This window comes from Lissotriton vulgaris, chromosome 10 (genome assembly GCF_964263255.1).
Source record: "Lissotriton vulgaris chromosome 10, aLisVul1.2, whole genome shotgun sequence".
Lineage (NCBI taxonomy): Eukaryota > Metazoa > Chordata > Amphibia > Caudata > Salamandridae > Lissotriton > Lissotriton vulgaris.
This window is the reverse complement of record NC_141698.1, coordinates 973767824-973781909: the sequence shown is the minus strand read 5'-3', so window position 1 is coordinate 973781909 and position 14086 is coordinate 973767824. Positions and strand designations below refer to the sequence as shown.

At 44.1% G+C, this 14086-nt stretch overlaps 1 protein-coding gene across 1 annotated transcript in view; it reads right to left on the bottom strand.

The window, feature by feature from the left end:
- AHR (aryl hydrocarbon receptor) overlaps positions 1-9969 on the bottom strand; it is a 415687-nt gene extending 405718 nt beyond the window's left edge. The window contains exon 1 of the mRNA XM_086941976.1: positions 9203-9969. Coding sequence (XP_086798102.1) covers positions 9203-9258 — 56 coding nt within the window. The 5' untranslated portion in view covers positions 9259-9969. The remainder of the gene's footprint in view (positions 1-9202) is intronic.
- Positions 9970-14086: the final 4117 nt, after the last annotated feature.

Genomic DNA, 14086 nt, shown 5'->3' with positions numbered 1-14086 from the left:
TAATCTAGGGTGTAAACAAACCTTGTTACACTTTTTGTTTTTCTGTGGTTTTTTTGCTAGATACACAAAACTTTATTTAATTCCCTACTTTAAAGAGCATGCTGTGGTGGATTTTAACCTAGCATTTAAGGAATTATTACTGTTGAGCTGTGATGAAGTAATTTTCAGAGTAAGCTGCTTCCTCCAATCAGCGATACGTTCCCGAGCAATTATGAATATGCCCTGATAAATTGAATCACTTGCATATTATTGCGGTTTTGCACAAGAGCTTAAATATTTATCTATTGCACACTTGCACTTTATAGCAGTCCCCACTGTAAATTGATGACACTTTGCATAACGATTTTTAAAGTTTGGCACACAGCCAATTAGTTTAAACAATGTTTACATTTATTGAGTGCCAGCCTAGATTATAAAGTGATGTACTTTTAATGATATAATTAGATGGCTCCCACCTAATATAGATTGTTAGGCAACCATCGCACAGATTGATTGTGTATTTTTAAATTGTTTTATACTGTTTTAACTGCTTATTATGAGGATTGATGTGATGATTTTGTACTTTTATGGATGTTTTTATATATCGAATAAAGATCCTTTGACTTGACTTTTAAAAAAACAGGCTGTTAGATGCATGCATGTGGACATTTACATTAGTCACATTTCCACACGTGTATGATTATTATACAAGTGAATACTCCTGAGAAGATAAAACTGCCACAGATCACGCCAGTTGTGTGAGGTACGTTCGGAATTCCATGCCGGAAACGTACTCCAACAATAATGTAGGCGTACAAGTGTCATTTTTCTATCGCTGGTTTAAACCCTTACATTTGGAAAACCAAACATGAGAAATTCCGAATGTGTAACTGTTCCTAGTATTAAGTACCACCAACGCAAGGTAAAAGATTGCCATTGAGAAATACACAATGCCTTTTGAGTGTCTGCTAAGGGAGAAACAAAATACCCTTCAAACCTTCCTAGTTAAAACGAGGATAGAAACAGGAGAAATATCTTCTCACAACAAAGCCACTAGCCTGTGTCTTGAATTCGAGTTGTTTCAAGCAAGAGCTCATATATTACATGTTTCCACGAAAAAAAAGTTTGCTTCCTTTTACCACAAACGCATCCTGCTTAAAGCGCCCGAGTGTCCACAAAATAGCATGCAGCTAAAAGTCAACTAAATGAAGAAAAAATAGAGGGACAAAAACACGTGGGAATAACGCCCAGGTCACAACACCCTCTTTAGCAACACGTGAAGGCCATACCACTGTGTAAAGATGTCAACTTCGCCAACAAACAATTAAAACCGCCGTTTGAGAAGCACTGTTCCCATAGAATTGCTCTGACTTCAGAACCAGAGGCTTCAACACAAACTAGCTCAAATGCAGTCGCTGCTTTGTGAATTTTATAGCGAAAATACGTGGCGGTTCTAAACTGTTACTGAAATACCACCCTGTAAGATTTTATGAGGACACGTAGTGTACTAACTCGCTTGTAAAAAAAAATGCCACGCTGGCCGACGCTTTAAATAAATGTTTACGTGTGTTTGCATCTGCCGACGAGGTGTTCTTCGGGCACCTCAGTCCAACATTCTCGCAGATTAGAATGTCAGCTCCTAAGCATACTAGAAAGCGGTACTTGAAATAAAAAATCAAAAGTGCATATTTCTGAAAAGTGCCAGTACTCCCCAATGAAAAGGATTACGTTTCTATTGAGAAGTGCAGGTGCACTCCCTCTCAAAATAAAAAAGTGCCGGTGCTCCATACCGGACAGTACCGGCCCATTTAAAGCACTGCTGGAAAGTACACTGAGAGTGAGTAGTGTTCAAGGTCGGATGACTTCCATCTTTTTACCACGATCACTGACTACATAAACGGGTTCAACGCAGGTGTACAATATGTAAATGGTTTTATTGGTTGGATTCTGAACACCTGGCTTGGATCCTGGCCTCCTTAATAAGGATATTTGTTTACAGAACTATTGAAGGCACGGAAATGATGAGAAAGGCAAACTAATCAAGAATGTCTGTGTGAATACTTTCCAGACCCTTCAAACAGGTAACTGATGACATTTATTTAACTCTGACTGGCAAAATAAATGACCCGGACTCCAGGTGACTGGTTCTGGCCAATGTGAAGAGGCAACATTGTAAAAACAGAGAAACAAACTGAAGACAATGCTTTGCAACACTTCCCAGGAAGAGATACATACACTGCCAATGAAAAGTGCCTCACTCAAACACAAAACCATTACCTACGTTTGGCAAATCAACAGCAGGGCGGTCTCAATGTATTTATCCACCCAAGGCTTGGCTTGTTTTTTTGCATAGCCTTTGTCCATAAAAGTGGCTGGAGGCCGGCTAAAAACCACTGCCGGCCTGCACGCCAGGTGGTGCATTTGACGTTTCTCCATCATGGAGCGCGATAATAAAACACCCACCTGGTCTATATATAGAAAGGCACTTGGTTCAATGTCCTTCTGCAAAACATTTGGAACGCTTGAGGACCAGCCCAAGGCTATGGGGAGAGTAAAATATTGCAATCTGTATTTTCTTCCGCAAACCATTTAAACCCTATCCCTCTCCACCCCACACCATGTCATGACACCCTTTCTTTGAGGAATTTTAATATTTGTAAGATTTAGACTAAGAAACCATCAGACACAACAGTTCTGTTTTTTAAAGGTTTTATTGAGACATGCTTCAAAACCAGACGCAATAACTTCTGTTCTTTTTCCGCACTAACTCGCTAACAAGGAATGATTTTTTACCCTATGTTATAAATTAATATTTAGAGCTCCGCGAAAGGAAGAGAATGGGAATGAGTCATATTTACCAATGTATGGCGCATTCCTGCTCTCTGCCTGCACTGGCGCACGATTTGAAGCCCAGTGACACGCTGGCACCGTTGCGTCATGGTGCAAGAGTGCCTGCACTGCAGTCAGTTTTGTTTTTGTGCAGTAAGGGACATCTTCCTGACAAAAAACTGTCCTCAGAGGCTTTTTCCTCTTTCTCAATGCGTGGCAGAATGCAGCACACTTAGAAAGAGGAAACAACGAGGAGAAATAAAGATGTTGCTCCTCGCTGCGCGTTCCCTGGGAAAGCGTATCATTTTGAGGCATTCCCAGGTTTACCGATCTTGGCCTTGCATTGCTTGGTAAATCTGACTTTATTATTGCGTTGCCCTTGCACCACCTTGCACCACACAAGGGAAACTCGGTACTATGTTAAACCTGGGTCTTAATTGCTTTTGTATGTTCCCACATATTGCTTTCCAGCCACTGTAGAGCACCGTGAAAGAGTAAGAAAACGTGGGCGCCATTCGTTTCTTTAGAACCATATCTGTGTTCCATAAATAATGCATTCCTGTATTGTATTCTCATTTATCTTGCTATGCAAATAATAGTGTATTTGGGAGTTACAGTTCTTTCAATATTTTTTTTGTCTGGCCTTTGAGATAGCTTTAGCTGACTTGCAAAGGCTATTACTGCTTTTCCCAAAAAAATCAAACATGATATACATACATAAGGCCTTTTGGTCAGCAGACTTCATCACTGGTCCCTACAATTGTTATTCACATGTTGCTTCCGCCTTCAACAGCATAAAGCTTAGGGCAATGGACAGCCCACGTTACTCACTCGGTTTACTTTGAGTGACTGAAAAAACACTGTGCACATTGTTCATATCTTCCCAAACACAGACATTTGTGTTCAGTTGCAAATGTGGTTCAAAGTGTGTTTTTTTATTTTATTTGTTTTTTTTGTATAATTAAATACTGGCTGTTTATTTTACCTGGACTACTTTTTAAACTTTACATTATGAAGTGCTCAAGTGATATTGTAACACTATGGGTACCTATAGTTTGAGTGCTTGGTTAGGCAGGTGACTTTTCTTGTATCCTTTGCAAATAATAATTTTAAAAAAATGCATGAGACAACTGAAGAATTTGTTGTTTAAAAAACATTCCTGGTGCTGGAGTGCACCAGAAGAATGTTTTTCTTAAGTTAAAATGATTATTTCAAGCCTAAGAAGCAATGTTTAGTTGAGGTCATATTCTATTTTTTTCCTTTTTGTTTGTGTCTCATATGCTTGTAATAATAATAAAACGGACCATTGCTTCAGCTTGCCAAGGCTACACCAATTGACTTTGCCACTGCTTCTTTTGAATGGTAGTATCCTTACAAAATTGGCTTCTGTGTTTTTAATAAAATCTAGGGTTTTCTTCAACAGAAGTTCAAAAATCTCCATGTTCCAGTGATGTACATGGGTTGGAAGTCAATGTAGCACATGCATGAATTCTACTGATGTTTTCATTTCTATAAAACGAAAGCATTTTTTTTTAAAGTATAAAACAATTGAAAAATACCAGTAGCAAAATTATCTCTATAAAGTTTGGAGAAAATATAGAATTTCAAAATGTCTAATGAGTTATTATCACTAGATGCATTTATAGATCTATTTTTTGTCAATCTATTTATTGGCATTTACATATTTCAACATTACATTGGGTGCATCGTTGTAATTAAGACAACTCTTCTACCTTGCTTGGTTGATAGCGCACTGGCTATGTGGCATATCAATGAGGCGCTAGAACAGTTACACAAAAAAACATGCAAGTGAATTGGCCCCTCAAGGGTCTGCACCTGCTTCATCAGTGATAGTTTCGCACCTGCAGCAGGTGGTTCATAAATGTCATCAAAGGTAGCCTGAAGAGATGGAAAAGCACCCCATGCTCGAATGAGGAATTAACATGCCACACGTTATGGCCTTCATTAAATATTTAAATAGACATACAGGGCTTTACATATAGATCTATAAATGCATGACAGTGCCGCAGTTTGATGTTTCTGTTTATCGCAAAAGTTTTCTTTGCAGTTTGACTATGCATGTAAGACTTGTCTCTCCACGCAGAAACGGGACACATTGACTCTTTTATACTGCGGGCATGCCTGGGCACCCAAGATTCAACCATGATACTTGCTGTATTTTACAAACTAACAGCAGTCAAAGGGACAGGACATCCTTGCTGAACTAATGCAATGTTGGGTGTTCCCACCGTCATATAGATACAAAAATAAAATACACGGTAAACGGTCAGTTATCTTTTTAGAGATACACGCTCCTAGTTTTAAGTAAATTTAGGAATTAAGACACAGGCAGGCGATCACACAAAATGGGCCAGTGGTGAAGCTGAGACTTGAACCCAAGGGGATGTAAGTGCACGCATGTAGCGCCTGGAGCACATCCCTCCACAGCTCTTTTGTTGCTCGCTGTTGTTAGATGGTCATAAACAATACGAAGTCGAATTTAAAGCCTGTTTTTAAAATGTGAATGTACAAATAAGGGAACAGGTTTAACGCCCCTCTACTTCTTAACCCATCAATTCTCTTTACAGTTTCTACTGTACTTAATGAAAAGGATGTTATAATTTGTGAATGGCCTTCATGGGGCATCAGAGAGACACATTCTGCGCGGCTCAGGAACGTGAACTCCAAGTAAGTCGTGTTTCGGATTGTGGGAAAACAAAGAGGCGACTCCCTTTTGCACCATATTGCTAAAACGTGAGGCAAAATGTGTATGTTCTAATGGTGAATCAGCTACATTACATTCAGGGTCAAAACAATTTACGCAGAGGCTGCAGTATACCCACCTATTTGATTTCAGGGCGTAAATTGAACGTAAATGTATTTGTCAAACGTGAAAAAAGTGACCGTGTTTGTTGCAAGATCATGTGGCTCCTGTCATTTCATCAGCGACAAACATGGTGCAAATGATTCTGCTCCGTGTTCGCTTCGGAGAAAATTGTATATAGCACTTGATCAAAACTAATTTTGCCCAGTCTACGTCAGACATGCAAAAAAAATAGTGCACGCATTAATATTATGTGCTCTATCTGTGCACAAGAGCACATTGTATCGATAGGAAATGCGGCCGGGCTGTGCTCCTGTTTCCCGACAGGGAGGAAACAATCCGGTTTACGCAAGCCTGTGCCACGCGCGACTCCAGGCCTGTGCCACGCGTGGCTCCTTCAGACAGCGCTTGACTGCAGAGCCTGCAGCACATTGCATGACGGGATTTTTGCGCCCTTGTTTACATTGTTGAAAAGCGAAAACACAAGTCTCAGAATGTAACCGGAGCTGGCTTTCTGCCTGAATGTCTAACATATGACATAGGGTCTATGCATGTGTAAGCTTTTGGCACAGCGGCACTCGCCCAAGAGGGTTATCCAGGGTTTAACTGTAGTAGTTAAATAACATTTCCGATCTACCAGCATGGAGGGGCAACAGTTTTTGGGTGAGTTTTTGTTTGCACTTTTGTAATCCCGTTATTTCACTTTTAATGAAACCTCAGACTCTGGGCAGGCCAGGACAGGGTCTGGTGGCTAAACCGGTCAGTGGGGACGTTTCAAGAAGGCAAGCCTTGATTACAAAGATGCCCTATTATTTTCACAAGTGTGTTTGTCTAGAACAGGCCTCCTTCTCCAAGGAATAGCTGTTCATCGACGGGTATCTCTCCAGCTGCCAAGTTGCAGCTCTCTTGTCTGCAGCCAAGCTTACGAAATTAGGGGCCTATTTATCATGGGTTTGCGTCATGTTTGCACCATGCAGAATGGCGCGTGTGTGCCGCAAACCCTAAAATGTGATTTATCAAACCACACAAGAGCACTTTGGGTGACCCTGAGTGCCTTGATAAATCAGGAATTGCGCAAGGCGGTGCGAATCACTACATTTGGTTATTCTATCCCAGGGAGGTGTTCCATGGGTGTTGGGTGGGTGTTCCCTGGCAACTCCATGGATTTTGATGCATTACCTGATTTACCATCACTGGTAGACCTGGGAATACACCAAAATGCTACGCCTTCCCAGGGGAGGGGTAACAAGGAGACATTCCTCAAAGTATCCTTATAACTTCCTCCTTCTATGCACACATGCAGAGAGGAATACACCTCAGGGGATTTTGTTTTGTGCAGGAAGGTCCACAAAAACAGTCCTCCATGCAAAGTAGGCACCTTTGCACCGTGGTGCAAGTGTTCCTGCACTGCTGCTGGGCACCCCATAGTGTGAAATCGCTGGGGAAAAGGCAGGAATGCACTGGACTGTGTTAAATACAGCACAATCCGACCCTTTCACTATAACACAACTCGGCAAAGTGACTTGCTGCGCTGCATTTTATGACACGTATGCCCCATAGAATCTTAAATTAGTAATGTAAAGGCCCTGCACATGAACGAAGCCTTTATTAACATTCATGTTTGCAATCATGCCTGGTGCACCTATGTAATTAATGCGGTTAATCTTGCATATGGTGGGCACTTGTGTTATCTACTTTGACCTGATCAATATTATTACACCAATGATAATATTAGTAGCTCAGGATTGTTTTCATTGAACATAAGTAGCTCATCTTACAGAAAAGTTTGGAGTACACTGCAGTCGGATATTCTTTCTTCGTGTTAACAGCTAAAACTTATATGCAGTAGACATGCTTAACGTGTTCTTTCACAGTAACTCATGCACCTGACCAAAGAACAGAGGCAAACAAGGCAGAAAAGTACCTAGGGAGTACCTGGAGTAACCATCACACTGCAAACACGCCCCGGAGCCCACACTTCCGGCCCCGTCTGAGCACGCTGCTGCTTAACCCCGTGCAGCGCTCACACATAATAACAGGCCTCGCCGTCACTTCCTCCTTTCTGTGTGCATGCAAAGAAATGCGAGCCTGCACGTGTTGTCGCTACGCTTACAAAACAGGTTTTTATGTGAGACTTGTGTAAATCACAACAATGTAACTGAAAGAGTGAGCATGTGAGGGGGAGAAAGCATAGAGAATCATTACACTTCCCAGGCCTGCTGGTACGCCTTTCCACATCCCCCTGTTTACTTGATGTGTGACTTGCATAACAAGCGCTCCGACCTCACTCTACGCATTTCTTTTCAGAATTCAACAACATATGTTAAAAGTCTACAACTTATTATAAATAACAGGACTGGAGACTTTTAGCCGCGCTTGGGGATTAAAGAATCCTGCAAAACAGAAAAACCCAAACAAGATTTTACTACAAAAAAAATAGGCTGGGGTGGAGGACTGTGTTGAAAGAATAAGAAAAACAGACCCTGTGCAGCGTTAACCTCAATTTCAAAACAAAATCGAGTGCGGAGGCTATCACGCATGTTTCTCACGCCTGTACGCATGTCCAGTATGTGGGGGAGAGGTCGTGGTTTACCGTAAAGGGCGTGAGCCCCAGACAAACAACCTGAGAAACCCCCACTAGTACTTCCCTGAAGGCGTCACTGCCCAACCACAAACGCACAACGCCCCCAAAAACGTTTAATGACAGAAAGCTTATGGCCTATGGGGCTTGGGGTAGGGGGCAAGCCGTTGATCCCTGAGGAAACACGCCGTCCCTCGGCTCTGGAGAGGCATGAGCTATGCCCCCTGCGCGCTGGTCACGCCCCCAAAAAACTTGGAACACGCTGCCAAGTGCGCCACACGTCCAAGCGCACAGCCCTGGGTGAACATCTGCGCGCCCCCACCTGTTGGAGAACGAGACTGGCGCTGGTCACTAGTTTCAACACGAGACAACCCCACTGCCCACAATGCCCTCGTGTTTACACAATACGGGCGTGCAGCAGCACGTTTACCTGTTGCCGCTTTCGGAGGCGCTGTGTGTGTACACTACTGTGCTCTTAAATCAGCCATAGTATTTACTACACACCCTGAGTTTTCCAAACACGGGTTTTATCAGCCCCGCCATACAAATGTATTTATTTGTGCTACACTAACGCCAACTTCTGTTGCAATGAATGCACGCAACGCAACGAGAGTCAGTTAGAACTGCGCGGCACAGAAAGGCAATGAACAAGGCCGTGTGTGTAAATGTTTTTGGGCTCAAATGTATAACAAGTGCAACAAACAGCAATTTCTTTAATTCTTTGCGACGCTGAGGCGACAGCCTCGCATTTGGGAGCCACGTGCCCTGCTGGGTAGCACAGGCACCGCAGTTCACCTACACTATCACAATCGTATCACAGGTTGGATCTCAATAAGCAAAGCAAGGTGTCACTGCGTGGAGCTATTGTTGGGACAGGAATGTTTATTACAGCCCGTTTCCTGATGAGTTGATTATGCAAAATGCTCTTAAGTAACCCCGCAGAGATGGCACAGGGGAGACAGAAAGACAAACAACGAGGGAGATCTTACGCTTTCTGGACGGGCTTCCGCCTCTTGCGGCTGGCATACATGGCATTGGTGTTCATCGTGAGCCCCTCCTGCGGCGACGGCGCCCACTCCGTGGTCAAGGTGCACTGTCACGGCGCTTCCCTTCTCCTGTTTACACTTTTGGGCTCATTCCTAGCCCCAAAACCAGATTGCACACTGGGTGCGCTGTCGCCCTAGATGCTACACAAGCCTCCGAAATTCATCAAAACAGCCCAGGTGATGCAAGGCAAGAGCGAGCGGCAGGGAGACGTCCTGGGGTCTCCTGGGACAAGGGTGGGGCAGGAGGAGTGCGGGTATCCCCGTGACAGCCTCGCAAGAGTGCCAGAGCCCCGTGCGCTTGTGATCCGAGTCTGGGCGCTAGACTGGGGCGGGCGCCCTCGCGCTGCAATGACAGCAGCCCAGGCTGCAGCAGCGCCCGCTGATCCGGGTGGCCTCGCTTGAAGCCTCCGCCTTGCTGCCTGTAAACAAGCCTTGTCCCTGCAGTCCCCGAGCACTTGCACGGCACTCCACGGCAGCCCGGTGTCTGCGCGATCAGCCCATCGGAAGCGCCTCCCCGGGCTCTTGGATCCGTTTTTTGCGCGCCCCCCTCTCCTGAACTGCGCGGTAAATCAGCAAAGCAGCTCTCTGCAATCGAACAGGAAATGCTTGGCCGTGTTCTGCCAGGCCACTGCCCGCCTCAGCTCGGCGAAACTTCCACCAGAGCCCCCTCTTGCGGTTCCTCCCACCAACCTCTAGATCTCCTCGGTGACAGGGCTCCCGGCTCACGTGACCCCCTTGACAGGCCTGCCAGAGGAGGGCGTTAACTGTTTCTCAGCCAGATGTGGACGTGAGGCAGGAGGCGGCAGGCTCTGCTCTACCCACGAAGGCAAACTCAAATATTGCAACATAACTGCAGCTTTCATTCCCTGCAGTGTCTACACTTGGCCAGGACCCGCTAGGGCTTGTGAAAGGCCATAAGAATGGTTAAGTTGCATGCTGTGTGCAGTGTTTTAAATGCCGGAGGAGCTGGAGCAGAGACAGGCGCACATCAGCCCAGTACTATCTGAGAGGCCTGGTGGGCTTTATCACAGTCCACTCACGTATGTGGATATATAGGGCGACTGGTGAGCAGATCTGGGAAAGAAGAAGGCTTGTTTTCTCAAAAGCCGGTAGAGTTGGAGGGATTGCCCTAATTTGGAGCATTTGACAGAAGGGATTGTACTATTGACGCCCAAGAATATCGTGTTGCGTGTTTATCTAGGTTCCTGATCGATACTGTGACCTTATGCCCCTATTCGGCTATAAATCCATTTATTCCCTATATTGGCATAACCGTTCAAGTGCGATATTCAGAAAGTCATTCTGGCCTCACAAACAGAGCCACATTCCAGCATAGTTCTCTGCCACTTCCTTTGCGACCAATTAGTGCAATGACAGAGCAGAAGTCACTATCTGATATTCCTAGATTAACACTCCGAGTTCTTCAACAAGATAAAAACTCAGCAAACCTGGAAATCCCCGCTTGCTGTGTTTTGATTAGTAATGGAACTCTAATGAGCAACTGATAGCTATCACTTCCTAGTGACATCTTTAATTGACGTCTTATGTCCAGCAAACTTGCGTCAAACCCGGCACCTGTCAGGTATAAATACTACCAACGTTGCCTTAAGCAATTGCTGTCGTGCTGTCGTGCACCCTGTTGTGCATCCCATTGCTGTTGTATGCTGTATGCAGTACGCTGCTGCTGCTGTCCCCTTGGTGGTGAAGCTACTGATACCATTATCGCTGCTAAAGCGCGAACAATGGTGTGGTGAGCTTAGGAGCTGAACAGCCGTCCCTCTGCGAAGAGCCCAGCAGATTCCAGCTGCCGCGGACGCTGTCCCCCGCCTCCTCCTCCCGACGCGCTGAGAAGAGAGCCGCTGCCTTTCTCCTGCAGAGAAATCCAGCTCCAGCGTTTCCGGTCTGCCCTCGCGGGTGACTGGGATATTGAGTGCCCCCTGAAGGAAATACCAGACTTCCATCATTCTATTCAGAGGTATGGTGTTGACTAAACCCTTAGACGAGAATTCTTGAAGCAAACCTTGGCAAAACCAACTTAACTTAAAGCTACTTACTTACTCCCCTTCCACATGTTAGGCTTAGGTCAGGCACACTGGGGTAGGCGTAGTTAGAAGCACCAGTTGAGTATTTTAGCCTAATGTATATATGACTGTATATATGTTTTATTACTTTTAACCATTGTATGGCTAAGAAACCATATCAATGCTTTTACAGTTCTATTTCGCAATACTTATCTTACTGTACGTACTTTTTATAATAACAAGTCTTGCAATTGTGGCAATACATTTCTCTTGTACGAGAAGAAAGACTGTTCAATAAATGTTAACCCTTTATTGACAAACGCCCGTCTCTCTATTCTCTACATATCGTGAAAGTAAACTGCACTAACCTGACTGAGTGAAATACATGTCTATTGTTTCACACAGCCCTAGAGATTGACTCTTGATCTGAGGAGCAAAGTTGTCATGTTGCACGGTTGTTGGAAAGCTGAATCCCTTCTTGTCTGTGCCAGGGAAGCTGATCACTTCCTATACAGAGAAGAAAGTTTCCAGTGACCTCTGAGCTAGTTGGTAACACACCCAATTAAGTTTAGCATAGTCAGTGGAGGCCTGGAATATCCGCAGTTCCACGTCGATACTACTGTTTATGTTATTCCAATGCGCAGGGCCTAGTGGGAAACTAGGAACTACACTACATGGCGCCCAATGTTTGGTAAGGCGATAAACTAACGCAAGACGTTAGAGTAACTCAGTCATGCATATTTCACACAGACCCCTTTCTCCCGTAAATACTCCAATAGACGTCTGGAGTGGGTGAAAGGTTAAGATCCGCCCGACCTTAGTAGGAAGAGATTCCTATGTAAAGCTCTGGTTTATTCAACGTTGAAGGATACAGTGTTCCAAAATATTGTGCACCTAATCTTTGTCTCCTTGGAGACCTACTCTGCAAACCTTGCATTTTAACAATGCCAGGAGAAAACGGAACCACTGGGGCCGCAGCAGATGCGACTCAGCAAGGTCCCGAACACACAGTACCGGGTGCAATAATCATCCCGGCACATTTAAGGAAGTCTATAACTTTAAAACTTATAGAAAACGGACTGACACCACAAGGTGGTACAGTAATTTTCGTGATAGAGGCTCACGAATATCGGCAGACAGAGGTATTCTATTCATGGATAAACTTTCCAGCGGCAAACGCTGCAACAAAAGAGTTTCACTATTACAAAATAGAGGAACCTCCGGAAGAGTACGCTCCTTTCGAGGAGATTGAAATTCCACTTAAATTCCAAGAGCACCTGCTCTGGTTTAATGGCGCCCTAAAACATAATGGTCATATTACCAGGCTCGGTCCACTAGGTAGACCAGGAGCAACGTGGCCGGTTCTAGCCAGCTACACACCACATCCGGACATTGTAAAAATGTCTAAAGAAGAGCTGTTAGTACAGCTAAAGACACTTATAAAAATACATAGGCAATTAGTACAATATGTAAAGCGGACTGCAACAGTCCAGCCAGCTGTTAATGTACCACAGCTGACCCCTCATCAGGGGAACACTAATAAAATTACACCACAGAACATACAGTCATGTCTTGGTAAAACACCCATAAAACGGGAACAAATTCCATTCTGGTTAGCACAGAAAATCACTCAAATAGAGGCAGTATTTCCTGATACTACCCCTATAGAGAAACACAGAATCTTGACAATCTGCCTTCCTATGGGAATCGCACCACATGTGGAGGACTGCGACACTTGGGGTACAGTCTTTGCTTCCATCTACACAAAAACACATGGTGTTCCGTCTATGGCGGTAATACCAGAAGTGCTAAAACAGATTCAAAATGAATACGGTCCAGAGCCCGCTTTAACTCTAGGTATGAAATTACTGAAAGACTTCAAGCAGGTCTCGGCTATATTATTAGCCAACATAAAAGGAGAAGCAGCATCTGTGGCGATCCGCCAGAAGTTGAAGGAAACAGATATAAAAGATCAGCCATTTGAGTTTGCCAAAATCATAGAGAAATGCTATGAAGAATTAGGTAGAGACAGCTTGGGTGGAAAACTGGTAAAGCCCCAACTGCTCGAAAATCCTGAAAAATTATTTATTAAAAATAATTTAAACACTCCTAAAAAGAGCTGGGATGGAAATAAACAATCCACTCCCAAGGAAAAAGTTTTCCAGTCCAGAGGAAGGTCTCCTCGACGGAGGGAAAGAACTCCGACTTGAGAACACCAGTCTCCCCAGCGGGAGCCCTCTGAGAAAAGATATAACCTTAGAAATAGGGATAATCTGAAAAAACCTGATAGATATCAAAGTATTGATACACGTCCCTCTCGATCTTTTCCACAGAATTCGTAAAGAAGAGGACGGTCAGACCCAGGAGAGCACACCAAGTCCAAAGACAAGGAACCTGCTCAAAGTAAAAAATCTCAATTTCAGAAAAAGAAGGTAGCCAGTATTAGAGTAATCGAACATGCCGAGAATACTGAGGACACAGTCGAAAAACGGGGAGTGGGCATTGACAATGTTGGACAGTGCAGCAGAAATCAGTATAACGCGCAAGATCTTGATGAGTCATCTGGAGACAGTGGACACGAATGAATACATTCAGGTTGAAACTGCCGACACCAGACTTAGCGAGCCCCATAAAATATACGAAATAACATTGCGTATAGAGGGTGATAAGACTAGGAAAATAAGAGGTCTATTTTGGGATAAGCTCTCAAAAGGCTATGATATTCTGTTAGCTGAAAAAGATTGGCCCCCGGAGTTTGTCAGGGAGTGCCCTCGTGGCGAAGAAGTGATTATGCCTGCCTTCTCGA